Raw genomic sequence first — 15,529 nt, 5'->3', positions numbered from 1 at the left:
GAAATGCTCACTAAGAGCGATGTAACCAAATTTGTGCAAAACATTTGAGAGAAATAAGATTTTTGTGCGTATGCAACATTTCTGGGATGTTTTTATTTCAGCTCAGGAAACATGGGACCAACACATGACATGTTGCGTTTATATTTTTGTTCAGTGTAGATTATGGAAGATATTGATTTTGTGTATTGCTGATCTCCTGAGTTGTTTTCTTGCAGGTAAAAACGCCCTTCATCTAGCTTCCAGAAATGGCCAGTCGCTTTGTGTGCAGAAGCTATTGCAGGTACAGTCACTTAAAACAACGGCCTCCATTCACATTAACTTACCTGTGTTATCTGTGCATCATGAAACGGATATCTGACCGAAATGTGCCGCAACGTACTTTTGGGGCTTAGTTGCCGGGTGTCAGGGGTGGTTTCAGATTAAATCTAGTCCAGGACTAAAATGCCAAAATTACCAAAAACACCAAAATTACCAAAAGTATGTGGACACCCGTTCAAATGAGTGGATTCAGCTATTTCGGCCACACCGTTGCTGACAGGTGTATAAAATAGAGTGCGTAGTCATGCAATCACCATAGACAAACATTGGCAATAGTTTCCCGTGTTTGAAGAGCTCTATGAGCTATTTGAATTTCATTGTGGTATCGTCATAGGATGCCACCTTTCCACAAGCTAATCATATTTCTGCTCTGCTAGAGCTGCCTTGGTCAACTGTAAGTGCTGTCATTGTGAAGTGGAAAAATCTAAGATCAACAACGGCTCAGCTGCGAAGTGGTAGGCAACACAAGCTCACAGAAGGACTATCGAGTGCTGAAGCACACATCGCCTAAAAATCACCTGTCCTCGGATTGCAACACTCCCAAGTTCCAAACTGCCTCTGGAAACAATGTCAGCACAATAACTGTTTTTCGGGAACGTCATGAAATGGGTTTCCATGGCCGAGCAGCCGCACGCACACAAGCCTAAGACCACTATGCGCAATGCCAAATGTCAGCTGGAGGGGTGTAAAGCTCGCCGCCATTGGACTCTGGACCAGTGGAAACATGTTCTCTGGAGTGATGAATCATGCTTTACCATCTGCCAGTCCGACGGACGAATCTAGGTTTGGTGGATGCCAAGAGAACGCTACCTGCCCGAATGCATAGTGACAACTGTAAAGTTCGGTGGAGGAGGAATAATGGTCTGGTGCTGTTATTCATGGTTTGGGCTAGTCCCCTTAGTTCCAGTGAAGGGAAATCTTTACGCTACAGCATACAATGAAATTCTAGATACATCTGTGCTTCCAACTTTGTGGCAACATTTTGGGAAGTTTCAGCATGATAATGCCCCTGTGTACAAGTAAGGTCCATACAGAAATGTTTAGTCGATCGGTGTGGACTAACTTTACTGGCCTGCACAGAGCCCTGACCTCAACCCCATCAAACACCTTTGGGATGAATTGGAATGCTGACTGCGAGCCAGGCCTAATCGCCCAAAATCTGTGCTCAACCTCACTAATGCTCTTGTGGCTGAATGGAACCAATGCCCACAGCAATGTTCCAACATCTAGTGGAAAGCCTTCCCAGAAGAGTGAAGGCTATTATAGCAGCAATGTTCCAACATCTAGTGGAAATCCTTCCCAGAAGAGTGGAGGCTATTATACCAGCAATGTTCCAGAAGATCTATTATAGCAGCAATGTTCCAACATCTAGTGGAAAGCCTTCCCAGAAGAGTGGAGGCTATTATACCAGCAATGTTCCAACATCTAGTGGAAATCCTTCCCAGATGAGTGGAGGCTGTTATAGCAGCAATGTTCCAACATCTAGTGGAAAGCCTTCCCAGAAGAGTGGAGGCTGTTATAGCAGCAATGTTCCAACATCTAGTGGAAAGCCTTCCCAGAAGAGTGGAGGCTATTATAGCAGCAATGTTCCGACATCTAGTGGAAAGCCTTCCCAGAAGAGTGGAGGCTGTTATAGCAGCAATGTTCCAACATCTAGTGGAAAGCCTTCCCAGAAGAGTGGAGGCTATTATAGCAGCAAAACTCCATATTAATGCCCATGATTTTGGAATGAGATGTTTGATGAGCAGGTGTCCACATACTTTTGGCCATGTGGTGAACTGTACATGTCTTGGAAACCGGTCCATAATGTTCAGGGTGCATTACCAATACTTCTCTCTGTTCTTTGAGGAATAACATTTTTGTTGGTTTTACTCGCCAGACATCAGCTGCAGTGATATTGAAACATGTTTGAAACATATTTGATCTGTTTACAGTGACTAAATTGTGCAATTGTAGGCTGAATGGTTGTTGAAGAACGCTGTTTTTGTTTGGCATAGCCCCTGATAGGGCAACAGTAGCCCCTGATAGGGCAACAGTAGCCCCTGATAGGGCAACAGTAGCCCCTGATAGGGCAACAGTAGCCCCTGATAGGGCAACAGTAGCCCCTGATAGGGCAACAGTAGCCCCTGATAGGGCAACAGTAGCCCCTGATAGGGCAACAGTAGCAGCCTGTTGAGTTGCTATTAATTTATGTGTTTACAATAAGGCCCTGTGTTCAAACAAGCCACCGGCCACATTAAGTGCCGCCCCCCCTGAAAGGAATGGCAGCTTACCAGCGGGGGTGTTGGTCGTGTTGACAAGGCTGCCCTCTCGCAAACCATGCCGTCATCGCGCTTGACATAGCAACCCAACTCCCGGGCCGAGGGGAAAATCCTACTTGCCCCCCGACCCCCACTAGAGGTGTAGAATTCCATGCCCCCCAACCCCTCCCGTAGCTGTTATCTGACCTGGCTACTCGTTTTGGGACCTTGTTGCTAGAGAGAGCAGGGTTTTTCTAGTGGGCCCTGAGAAGGCCTGAGCTAGGAGACCTTAAAGGCCTGCTGTTGGCATTGAGCCTTAAACAGCTCTCTTGGCTGTCAATGCTACAGCATTATTATCAGCCTCTGTCTGACTGACTGTCTCTGTCTGTGTGAGATGATATCACAGTGAACACTACGTTGATAGGATTACGTGACCCTGCTGCAGAGACTCATCCAATTGGAGATGCAGATTCCAGGAAGATTCTGTCACTTTGATGCCATCCTCAAAGTCGGGACTCGGACGGGATTGAAACGACTCGTTGTATAACAAAGCTATACCAAAACATTTCTCCCCTGAATGTTGCCATCCTGTTGTATATTAATAGACCTTAGGGATTGCTCCCACAGAGTGTTCTTTTGAGAGATGCAAACAGAAATGTAAGAAGAGTTTTGTCAGGGCGAGTGGCTCAGGTTTTTAAGAGACGTATTACATTTGAGGATTATTTGTGTGGTTTTGCAGCACAACTGTCCTGTGGGGAATGTGGACTTGCAGGGGAGGACCGCTCTACATGACGCTGGTGAGAAACAGTTAGGATCCTCCTCTCCTCTGTCATTACAGTAGATGCCTTTTACTTCTCTACTTTCTCTAATCTGGTGTAATCAGCTGCCCAAGAGATCCTAATGAACAATGGCAGACAGATGTACACACCAGAGTCGGTACATAGATGTGCTTTGAATTGAAGATTGATGACCCAATGCAGTATTACACTGTACGACATTCACTTCACATACTATTATGACAGGTTCCTGATAGATTGATAGGAACATGATAGATTGATAGAATGATAGGAACATGGTGAATGATATGACCATGATGGGATCCTGATGGATTGTTAGGAACATGATGGGATCCATGATGGATTGATAGGAACATGATGGTTGATAGGAACATGATAGGAACACAATAGGATTCTGATAGATTGATAGGACCATGATGAGATGATAGGAACGATAGGATTCTGATAGAATGATAGGAACATGATAGAATGATAGTATCTTGATTGAATGATAGGAACATGATAGATTGATAGGATCCTGATATATTGTTAGGAACATGATGGGATCCTGATGGATTGCTAGGAACATGATAGGTTGATAGGAACATGATAGGTTGATAGATGCTAGGTTCCTGATAGAATGATAGGAACATGATAGAATGATAGGATATGATAGAATGATAGACATGATAGAATGAATGATAGGAACATGATAGATTGATAGGAACATAGAATGATAGGAACATTAGAATGATAGGATCCTGATAGATTGATAGGATCATGATAGATTATTAGGAACATGATGGGATCCTGATGGATTGATAGGAAGATGATAGGTTGATAGGAACATGATAGAATGATAGGAACATGATAGAATGATAGGATCATGATAGATTATAGGAACATGATAGATGATAGGAACATGATAGATTGATAGAATGATAGATAGAATGATAGGAACATGATAGAATGATAGGAACATGATAGAATGATAGGAACATGATAGAATGATAGGAACATGATAGAATGATAGGAACATGATAGAATGATAGGAACATGATAGAATGATTGATAGGAACATGATAGAATTAGGAACATGATAGATGATAGGAACATGATAGATATAGGAACATGATAGAATGATAGGAACATGATAGATTGATAGGAACATGATAGAATGATAGGAACATGATAGAATGATAGGAACATGATAGATGATAGGATCCTGATAGATTGATAGGATCCTGATAGATTATTAGGAACATGATGGGATCCTGATGGATTGCTAGGAACATGATAGGTTGATAGGAACATGATAGAATGATAGGAACATGATAGAATGATAGGAACATGATAGAATGATAGGAACATGATAGAATGATAGGATCCTGATAGATTGATATGATCCTGATAGATTATTAGGAACATGATGGGATCCTGATGGATTGCTAGGAACATGACAGGTTGATAGGAACATGATAGGTTGATAGGGACATGATAGATTGATAGGAACATGATAGGTTCCTGATAGATTGATAAGAGCATGGTAGATTGATAGGAACATGATAGATTGATAGGAACATGATAGGTTCCTGATAGATTGATAGGAACACGATAGATTAACACGTCTGCTCTTCAGTAATATGATCAGATTTTCTTGAGTGTTCTCCACTTCCGATGCTTGAAGAGATGATTTACTCTGATATAGAAGTGGCCTGTCAATACTACAGGAGCTCAATATGAGCTGAGCAAAGTCATTTAAGGCAAATATGAACACCAACACCCCATTCTGTCTCTTTGTAGTGCTGTACAACAACAACCTCCAGTACATTGGAATCACATAAAGATCCACCTGTTGCACACATGTTTATCCTTACCGTACCGCTGCATGTGAGATGTAAACGTGGCAGGGTGAATGTCTGCTGCACAGGCTTCATTTCTCATTACTGTACCAGTCCGTACTGAGCTCTGTGTTCATTACCATACCAGTCCTGTTCTGAGCTCTGTGTTCATTAATATACCAGTCCTGTACTGAGCTCTGTGTTCATTACTATACCAGTCCCCTACTGAGCTCTGTGTTCATTACTATACCAGTCCTGTACTGAGCTCTGTGTTCATTAATATACCAGTCCCCTACTGAGCTCTGTGTTCATTACCATACCAGTCCTGTACTGAGCTCTGTGTTCATTACTATACCAGTCCTGTACTGAGCTCTGTGTTCATTACCATACCAGTCCTGTTCTGAGCTCTGTGTTCATTACCATACCAGTCCCCTACTGAGCTCTGTGTTCATTAATATACCAGTCCCCTTCTGAGCTCTGTGTTCATTACCATACCAGTCCCCTACTGAGCTCTGTGTTCATTAATATACCAGTCCCCTACTGAGCTCTGTGTTCATTACCATACCAGTCCCCTACTGAGCTCTGTGTTCATTACCATACCAGTCCTGTACTGAGCTCTGTGCTCATTACCATACCAGTCCTGTACTGAGCTCTGTGTTCATTACTGTACCAGTCCCCTACTGAGCTCTGTGTTCATTACCATACCAGTCCTGTACTGAGCTCTGTGCTCATTACCATACCAGTCCTGTACTGAGCTCTGTGCTCATTACTATACCAGTCCTGTTCTGAGCTCTGTGCTCATTACTATACCAGTCCCGTACTGAGCTCTGTGCTCATTACCATACCAGTCCTGTACTGAGCTCTGTGCTCATTACTATACCAGTCCTGTACTGAGCTCTGTGCTCATTACTATACCAGTCCTGTACTGAGCTCTGTGCTCATTACTATACCAGTCCTGTTCTGAGCTCTGTGCTCATTACTATACCAGTCCCGTATTGAGCTCTGTGTTCATTACCATACCAGTCCTGTTCTGAGCTCTGTGTTCATTACTATACCAGTCCCGTACTGAGGTCTGTGTCCATCATTTTTGATGGCAAGAACCTGGAATGATGAAGGCACTGCTGTCCGTTTGCTTGATGAGGTGAAATAATGTTTTATTTGTCTGTGTCCAAGTGATGGCAGGCTGCTCCTCGAGCGTCAAACTACTGTGTGACAGCGGGGCCTCTGTAAACGCAAGTGATTTTGTGAGTATTGTTGTCCAATTCATTCACACCTATGCTGCTCTACGTTTATCCTTAACGGACTGCTGTAGTAATGAGATAATCATCACAGCCGTGAATCACTAGCTCTGTTCTCTGTTCTCTCTCTGTGTGTGTGTGTGTGTGTGTGTGTGTGTGTGTGTGTGTGTGTGTGTGTGTGTGTGTGTGTGTGTGTGTGTGTGTGTGTGTGTGTGTGTGTGTGTGTGTGTGTGTGTGTGTGTGTGTGTGTGTGTGTGTGTGTGTGTGTGTGTACTGCAGGATGGGCGGACTCCTCTGGTGCTGGCTACCCAGATGTGCCATCCACACATCTGCCAGCTGCTGTTGGAGCGAGGGGCCGACATCGCCATCCGTGACAAACAGAACAAGTAAGCTGGTCCACCCAGGGTCCACAAAGCATCACAGCAAGCTATTAAATGAAATGTATTCAAAGCTTCACTTGTTATTCACTTAGTGTGTATTGATGGGGTTCAGTTACAGTGTGTATTGATGGGGTTCAGTTACAGTGTGTATTGACGGGGTTCAGTCAGTGTGTATTGATGGGGTTCAGTTACAGTGTGTATTGATGGGGTTCAGTTACAGTGTGTATTGATGGGGTTCAGTCAGTGTGTATTGATGGGGTTCACTTAGTGTGTATTGATGGGGTTCACTTAGTGTGTATTGATGGGGTTCAGTTACAGTGTGTATTGATGGGGTTCAGTTACAGTGTGTATTGATGGGGTTCAGTTACAGTGTGTATTGATGGGGTTCAGTTACAGTGTGTATTGATGGGGTTCAGTTACAGTGTGTATTGACGGGGTTCAGTCAGTGTGTATTGATGGGGTTCAGTTACAGTGTGTATTGATGGGGTTCAGTTACAGTGTGTATTGATGGGGTTCAGTCAGTGTGTATTGATGGGGTTCAGTTACAGTGTGTATTGATGGGGTTCACTTACAGTGTGTATTGATGGGGTTCAGTCAGTGTGTATTGATGGGGTTCACTTACAGTGTGTATTGATGGGGTTCAGTCAGTGTGTATTGATGGGGTTCACTTACAGTGTGTATTGATGGGGTTCACTTAGTGTGTATTGATGGGGTTCACTCAGTGTGTATTGATGGGGTTCAGTTACAGTGTGTATTGATGGGGTTCACTTACAGTGTGTATTGATGGGGTTCAGTTACAGTGTGTATTGATGGGGTTCAGTTACAGTGTGTATTGATGGGGTTCAGTTACAGTGTGTATTGATGGGGTTCAGTTACACTGTGTATTGATGGGGTTCACTCAGTGTGTATTGATGGGGTTCACTCAGTGTGTATTGATGGGGTTCAGTTACAGTGTGTATTGATGGGGTTCAGTTACAGTGTGTATTGATGGGGTTCAGTTACAGTGTGTATTGATGGGGTTCAGTTACAGTGTGTATTGATGGGGTTCAGTCAGTGTGTATTGATGGGGTTCAGTCAGTGTGTATTGATGGGGTTCAGTAAGTGTGTATTGATGGGGTTCACTTACCGTGTGTATTGATGGGGTTCACTTACAGTGTGTATTGATGGGGTTCACTTACAGTGTGTATTGATGGGGTTCACTTACAGTGTGTATTGATGGGGTTCACTTACAGTGTGTATTGATGGGGTTCACTTACAGTGTGTATTGATGGGGTTCACTTACAGTGTGTATTGATGGGGTTCACTTACAGTGTGTATTGATGGGGTTCAGTCAGTGTGTATTGATGGGGTTCACTTACAGTGTGTATTGATGGGGTTCACTTACAGTGTGTATTGATGGGGTTCACTTACAGTGTGTATTGATGGGGTTCACTTACAGTGTGTATTGATGGGGTTCAGTTGTATTGATGGGTTCACTTACAGTGTGTATTGATGGGGTTCACTTACAGTGTTGATGGGGTTCAGTCAGTGTGTATTGATGGGGTTCAGTTATGTGTATTGATGGGGTTCAGTTACAGTGTGTATTGATGGGGTTCAGTTACAGTGTGTATTGATGGGGTTCAGTTACAGTGTGTATTGATGGGGTTCAGTTACAGTGTGTATTGATGGGGTTCAGTTACAGTGTGTATTGATGGGGTTCAGTTACAGTGTGTATTGATGGGGTTCAGTTACAGTGTGTATTGATGGGGTTCAGTCAGTGTGTATTGATGGGGTTCAGTTACAGTGTGTATTGATGGGGTTCACTTACAGTGTGTATTGATGGGGTTCACTTACAGTGTGTATTGATGGGGTTCACTTACAGTGTGTATTGATGGGGTTCACTTACAGTGTGTATTGATGGGGTTCACTTACAGTGTGTATTGATGGGGTTCACTTACAGTGTGTATTGATGGGGTTCACTTACAGTGTGTATTGATGGGGTTCAGTTACAGTGTGTATTGATGGGGTTCAGTCAGTGTGTATTGATGGGGTTCAGTTACAGTGTGTATTGATGGGGTTCAGTTACAGTGTGTATTGATGGGGTTCAGTTATTGATGTGTGTATTGATGGGGTTCAGTCAGTGTGTATTGATGGAGTTCACTTACAGTGTGTATTGATGGGGTTCACTTACAGTGTGTATTGATGGGGTTCAGTCAGTGTGTATTGATGGGGTTCAGTCAGTGTGTTTTGATGGGGTTCAGTTACAGTGTGTATTGATGGGGTTCAGTTACGGTGTGTATTGATGGGGTTCAGTTACAGTCTGTATTGATGGGGTTCAGTTACAGTCTGTATTGATGGGGTTCACTTAGTGTGTATTGATGGGGTTCACTTACAGTGTGTATTGATGGGGTTCACTTACAGTGTGTATTGACGGGGTTCAGTTAAGGTGTGTATTGACGGGGTTCAGTTACGGTGTGTATTGACGGGGTTCAGTTACGGTGTGTATTGATGGGGTTCAGTTACAGTGTGTATTGATGGGGTTCAGTTACAGTGTGTATTGATGGGGTTCACTCAGTGTGTATTGACGGGGTTCAGTTACAGTGTGTTTTGATGGGGTTCAGTTACGGTGTGTATTGACGGGGTTCAGTTACGGTGTGTATTGATGGGGTTCAGTCAGTGTGTATTGATGGGGTTCAGTCAGTGTGTATTGACGGGGTTCAGTTACTGTGTGTATTGACGGGGTTCAGTTACGGTGTGTATTGACGGGGTTCAGTTACAGTGTGTTTTGATGGGGTTCAGTTACGGTGTGTATTGACGGGGTTCAGTTACGGTGTGTATTGACGGGGTTCAGTTACGTGTGTATTGATGGGGTTCAGTTAGTGTGTATTGATGGGGTTCAGTTACGTGTGTATTGACGGGGTTCAGTTACGTGTGTATTGACGGGGTTCAGTTACGGTGTGTATTGACGGGGTTCAGTTACGTGTGTATTGACGGGGTTCAGTTACGGTGTGTATTGACGGGGTTCAGTTACAGTGTGTATTGACGGGGTTCAGTTACAGTGTGTTTTGACGGGGTTCAGTTACAGTGTGTATTGATGGGGTTCAGTTACAGTGTGTATTGATGGGGTTCAGTTACAGTGTGTATTGATGGGGTTCAGTTACAGTGTGTATTGATGGGGTTCAGTTACGGTGTGTATTGATGGGGTTCAGTTACGGTGTGTATTGATGGGGTTCAGTTACAGTGTGTATTGATGGGGTTCAGTTACAGTGTGTTTTGACGGGGTTCAGTTACGGTGTGTTTTGACGGGGTTCAGTTACGGTGTGTATTGACGGGGTTCAGTTACGGTGTGTATTGATGGGGTTCAGTTAGTGTGTATTGATGGGGTTCAGTTACGGTGTGTATTGATGGGGTTCAGTTACGGTGTGTATTGATGGGGTTCAGTTACGGTGTGTATTGATGGGGTTCAGTTACGGTGTGTATTGATGGGGTTCAGTTACGGTGTGTATTGATGGGGTTCAGTTACGGTGTGTATTGACGGGGTTCAGTTACGGTGTGTATTGATGGGGTTCAGTTACGGTGTGTATTGATGGGGTTCAGTTACGGTGTGTATTGACGGGGTTCAGTTACGGTGTGTATTGACGGGGTTCAGTTAGTGTTTATTGATGGGGTTCAGTTACAGTGTGTATTGATGGGGTTCAGTTACGGTGTGTATTGATGGGGTTCACTCAGTGTGTATTGATGGGGTTCACTCAGTGTGTATTGATGTGTCAGTGATGCATCTGTCTGGCCTCTATAGACTTTGCTTTGTAGCCTACTCTTCAATACATTTCATTATGGAGGCAATTGAATTATTCATATGTCTGTGTGTGTGTGTCCAGGACCGCTCTGACCCTGGGCTGTGAGTATGGCTGTAAGGACGCAGTGGAGGTCCTTCTGAAGAGCGGCGCCGACGTGACGGCCGTGGACAGCTTTGGCCACGACTGTTTCCACTACGCCCGCCTCAGCAAGAACCAGGAGCTTGTCAGCCTTTTCAAGACCTACCTCGACAACGTCACCAAAGGTCAGAGCACGGCTGTTTCCCGATTTGACCTATGACCTATGCCCTAGGTACTCCTGTAGATGTGTTTTTCACCCTGTGTGAGGGCTGCCCTGTGGACAAAAGGCCACATTTCATTTTCCTGTTTAAACCTTCAGCGATGTTCAAAACTGTGAAACGAGTTTCATCGACTTCAAATACTGTAATCATCGTCCATGCCTGGCAGGGAGAGGGAGGTTTTGATGTTTTTCTGTGTCTTTCAAATGAGAACTCGATGTTTTCTTAGCCTCAGTAGGGGGGAGACAGGAGCAGCTAGCCCAGAATGAAGAGGTTCTGAGATGTTTCTATCTGCAGTGTAAGCTGTAACTCAGCCGGTGCCTCAGAAATACAGAAACCACAGGAGACTGCTGAAAACACCCATTCAACCAGAAGATCAAAATGAGAGCAAGGAAAAAGTAAAAATAACATGTCTATTGAAAACACTGGGTTAAAAAGTCACGCTGCAGAGAAAGTAAAGTTATTAACAGAATGAAATGGACTGGGGGAAATTAGCAGCAAAGGTGAAAAAAAGGATTGTGCTTTTAGGGAAGGTAACCTGAGTTCAAGTGTGTCAGCTTTCTTCTTTCAGAGGGAATTTAAGGTTCTTCATTCAGTTCAGCATGTGGCTTTGCAGAGTGTTTTAATGTGTTTAAAAAAAAATCAAGGCTATGTGAAATAGAGTACATAAAATGTCCCCAACAGATCCCCTTCATGTGAACTTTGTGTATAGAGCCATGCATTTATCGAAGTTCCTAGGCCGTCATTGAAAATAAGAATTTGTTCTTAACTGACTTGCCTAGTTAAATAAAGGTACAATTTAAAATTTAAAAAGGCCCACTCAACTAGAACCCTAGGTAAAGGGCCCACTCAACTAGAACCCTAGGTAAAGGGCCCACTCAACTAGAACCCTAGGTAAAGGGCCCACTCAACTAGAACCCTAGGTAAAGGGCCCACTCAACTAAATCAAATCAAATTTATTTATATAGCCCTTCGTACATCAGCTGATATCTCAAAGTGCTGTACAGAAACCCAGCCTAAAACCCCAAACAGCAAACAATGCAGGTGTAAAAGCACGGTGGCTAGGAAAAACTCCCTAGAAAGGCCAAAACCTAGGAAGAAACCTAGAGAGGAACCGGGCTATGTGGGGTGGCCAGTCCTCTTCTGGCTGTGCCGGGTAGAGATTATAACAGAACATGACCAAGATGTTCAAATGTTCATAAATGACCAGCATGGTCAAATAATAATAAGGCAGAACAGTTGAAACTGGAGCAGCAGCACAGTCAGGTGGACTGGGGACAGCAAGGAGCCATCATGTCAGGTAGTCCTGGGGCACGGTCCTAGGGCTCAGGTCCTCCGAGAGAGAGAAAGAAAGAGAGAATTAGAGAGAGCATATGTGGGGTGGCCAGTCCTCTTCTGGCTGTGCCGGGTGGAGATTATAACAGAACGTGGCCAAGATGTTCAAATGTTCATAAATGACCAGCATGGTTGAATAATAGTAAGGCAGGCCAGTTGAAACTGGAGCAGCAGCATGGCCAGGTGGACTGGGGACAGCAAGGAGTCATCATGTCAGGTAGTCCTGGGGCATGGTTCTAGGGCTCAGGTCCTCCGAGAGAGACCGAAAGAAAGAGAAAGGAGAGAATTAGAGAACGCACACTTAGATTTACACAGGACACCGAATAGGACAGGAGAAGTACTCCAGATAAACAAACTGACCCTAGCCCCCCGACACATAAACTACTGCAGCATAAATACTGGAGGCTGAGACAGGAGGGGTCAGGAGACACTGTGGCCCCATCCGAGGACACCCCCGGACAGGGCCAAACAGGAAGGATATAACCCCACCCACTTTGCCAAAGCACAGCCCCCACACCACTAGAGGGAAATCTTCAACCACCAACTTACCAACTAGAACCCTAGGTAAAGGGCCCACTCAACTAGAACCCTAGGTAAAGGGCCCACTCAACTAGAACCCTAGGTAAAGGGCCCACTCAACTAGAACCCTAGGTAAAGGGCCCACTCAACCCTAGAACCCTAGAACCCTAGGTAAAGGGGCCCACTCAACTAGAACCCTAGGTAAAGGGCCCACTCAACTAGAACCCTAGGTAAAGGGGCCCACTCAACTAGAACCCTAGGTAAACTCAACTAGAACCCTAGGTAAAGGGGCCCACTCAACTAGAACCCTAGGTAAAGGGGCCCACTCAACTAGAACCCTAGGTAAAGGGTCCCACTCAACTAGAACTAGAACCCCTAGGTAAAGGGGCCCACTCAAACCCTAGAACCCTAGGTAAAGGGGGGCCCACTCAACCCTAGAACCCTAGGTAAAGGGGCCCACTCAACTAGAACCCTAGGTAAAGGGGCCCACCCTAGGTAAAGGGGCCCACTCAAAACCCTAGAACCCACTAGGTAAAGGGGGGCCCACTCAACTAGAACCCTAGGTAAAGGGGCCCACTCAACTAGAACCCTAGGTAAAGGGGCCCACTCAACTAGAACCCTAGGTAAAGGGGCCCACTCAACTAGAACCCTAGGTAAAGGGGCCCACTCAACTAGAACCCTAGGTAAAGGGGCTCCACTCAACTAGAACCCTTGGTAAAGGGACCCACTCCACTAGAACCCTAGGTAAAGGGGCCCCACTCAACTAGAACCCTAGGTAAAGGGGCCCACTCAACTAGAACCCTAGGTAAAGGGGCCCCACTCAACTAGAACCCTAGGTAAAGGGGCCCACTCAACTAGAACCCTAGGTAAAGGGGCCCACTCAACTAGAACCCTAGGTAAATTGCATCTAATCAAATTCCATTCTTTAGCACTTTAGTCTACATTTGTCAGAAACTAGAATTGCCTTTTCTCCTAGTATCTGGTGCACCATCAGTCATTTACCCTACTTAACAATTATCTTGTTGTGGCAAATTGATGTCCTTGGTTTGTGGGAGGCAGCTTTAGATGGCTTCATCGGATTTCTTCCACACCTGTTGTTTGTTTTCACGCTCAGTGCTCATTTGAGATTGGTTTCTCATCAAGCCTTTAATCATCATTATTGTGGCATAATTGCTTCTTTTTTTTGACCACATTCACTACTCATGCATAAAGTCTTTGTGCCCGTGTGAAAGTACTGTCCTTGCATCACCTCATTTCAACTTCTCTCTTCAGTCTCCTGAAGACTTGGTGATGAGAACACATTGTATAGATTTAAATCCTGAACGACATGAGTGACGGGCTGCTCTGACGTGTGTAAACGGACCCTTTAATTGTTTCTCATTGTATCCACAGCAAAAGAAGCTGCCAAGATGGAGCAGAAAAAGCGACAGGTAACATCGCATCGCTCACTTTAATTGCCAACCTTCATACTGATTTCTGTGCACGGAGATGCACTATCAGATTTAAAACAACACACTTCACCACAGACAATGTCTCCTAGATCCGAGGGCAATGCCTCTCCTGCTATGTTGCCTCTGAGCTGTTGATTAGACTGTAGTTGTTATTGTTGAGCTGTATAGTAATCACTTGACATTTCTACTGTTATTTCCTCTGGGTGAATCCATTGTTGTAAAGGTGAGCCGGCTCATAGGCTTATACCAAAGGTTTGACGTGAGCTCCATCAAGCAAATAGGATGGGTTTTTAGTATCGATTCTGTTAACGCTGTCCTCGTCAAGGCACTTCCTGGGTCATGTGTTCTGTATACATGGAGCGATAGACGGTATCTGTGAGTTCTGAACAAGATTTAATATTGAATCGATCGCAACAATACCACTTAAATATTGAATTCAGTTTCTGCCACATCTATTGAATCTGACCACATTCACTTCTCATTGATTTAATATTGAATCTGAACATTCACTACTCATTGATTTAATATTGAATCTGACCACATTCACTACTCATTGATTTAATATTGAATCTGACCACATTCACCACTCATTGATTTAATATTGAATCTGACCACATTCACCACTCATTGATTTAATATTGAATCTGATCACATTCACTACTCATTGATTTAATATTGAATCTGATTTAATATTGAATCACATTCACTACTCATTGATTTAATATTGAATCTGACCATTCATTTGATTTAATATTGAATCACTACTCATTGATTTAATATTGAATCTGATCACATTCACTACTCATTGATTTAATATTGAATCTGACACATTCACCACTCATTGATTTAATATTGAATCTGACCACATTCACCACTCATTGATTTAAACTTAAATAGAGACGGTCACAAGGGTTTTTACAAAATCACTGTTGTGTTGAAGCTGTTTGCTTAATAGTGTATTACCATGCGGTAAACAGTGAGTTGTCATGTTTTACACTGTTTCCTGTGGAGGCCAAGTGACTCACACTCCGACATTCAGTTGGACATTACTGCCACCTAGTGACGAGATGGATAATCGCAGTTCATTCCCTAATGTCACTGCCACCAGATAAACTGTATATAAGGAAATCTCTTACCCTGCTACCACTAGCCATCAGCCCCCCTCCCCTCCCCTCTCGGCCAATCATGGCTAAATGATAACCTGTGTGTCCACAGCACTCAGTGGAGATGACTGAACAGGCCGAAGCCAACGTGAGGGTGAGTACAATTGTTTTTCTCTGCATACGTTCAATATTGAATTTGATAGGCCAGCTACATTGACCTCGTAGTCCTTTGTGATGGACAGGGATGTAATTACCC

The 15,529-nt window shown here is 44.1% G+C and overlaps 1 protein-coding gene across 2 annotated transcripts in view; it reads left to right on the top strand.

The window, feature by feature from the left end:
* Nucleotides 1-15,529, top strand: part of uacab (uveal autoantigen with coiled-coil domains and ankyrin repeats b) — a 43,890-nt gene that overhangs the window by 16,163 nt on the left and 12,198 nt on the right. For both annotated transcript variants that reach the window (XM_046338884.1, XM_046338883.1), the window contains exons 4-10: nucleotides 216-280; nucleotides 3,298-3,355; nucleotides 6,349-6,419; nucleotides 6,693-6,799; nucleotides 10,651-10,832; nucleotides 14,112-14,149; nucleotides 15,386-15,427. In XM_046338884.1, the coding sequence (XP_046194840.1) occupies nucleotides 216-280; nucleotides 3,298-3,355; nucleotides 6,349-6,419; nucleotides 6,693-6,799; nucleotides 10,651-10,832; nucleotides 14,112-14,149; nucleotides 15,386-15,427 (563 nt within the window). The remainder of the gene's footprint in view (nucleotides 1-215; nucleotides 281-3,297; nucleotides 3,356-6,348; nucleotides 6,420-6,692; nucleotides 6,800-10,650; nucleotides 10,833-14,111; nucleotides 14,150-15,385; nucleotides 15,428-15,529) is intronic.

Source organism: Oncorhynchus gorbuscha, unplaced genomic scaffold (genome assembly GCF_021184085.1).
Source record: "Oncorhynchus gorbuscha isolate QuinsamMale2020 ecotype Even-year unplaced genomic scaffold, OgorEven_v1.0 Un_scaffold_2250, whole genome shotgun sequence".
Taxonomy (NCBI): domain Eukaryota; kingdom Metazoa; phylum Chordata; class Actinopteri; order Salmoniformes; family Salmonidae; genus Oncorhynchus; species Oncorhynchus gorbuscha.
The sequence above is the reverse complement of the archived record's forward strand: the minus strand, read 5'-3'. Positions and strand labels throughout refer to the sequence as shown.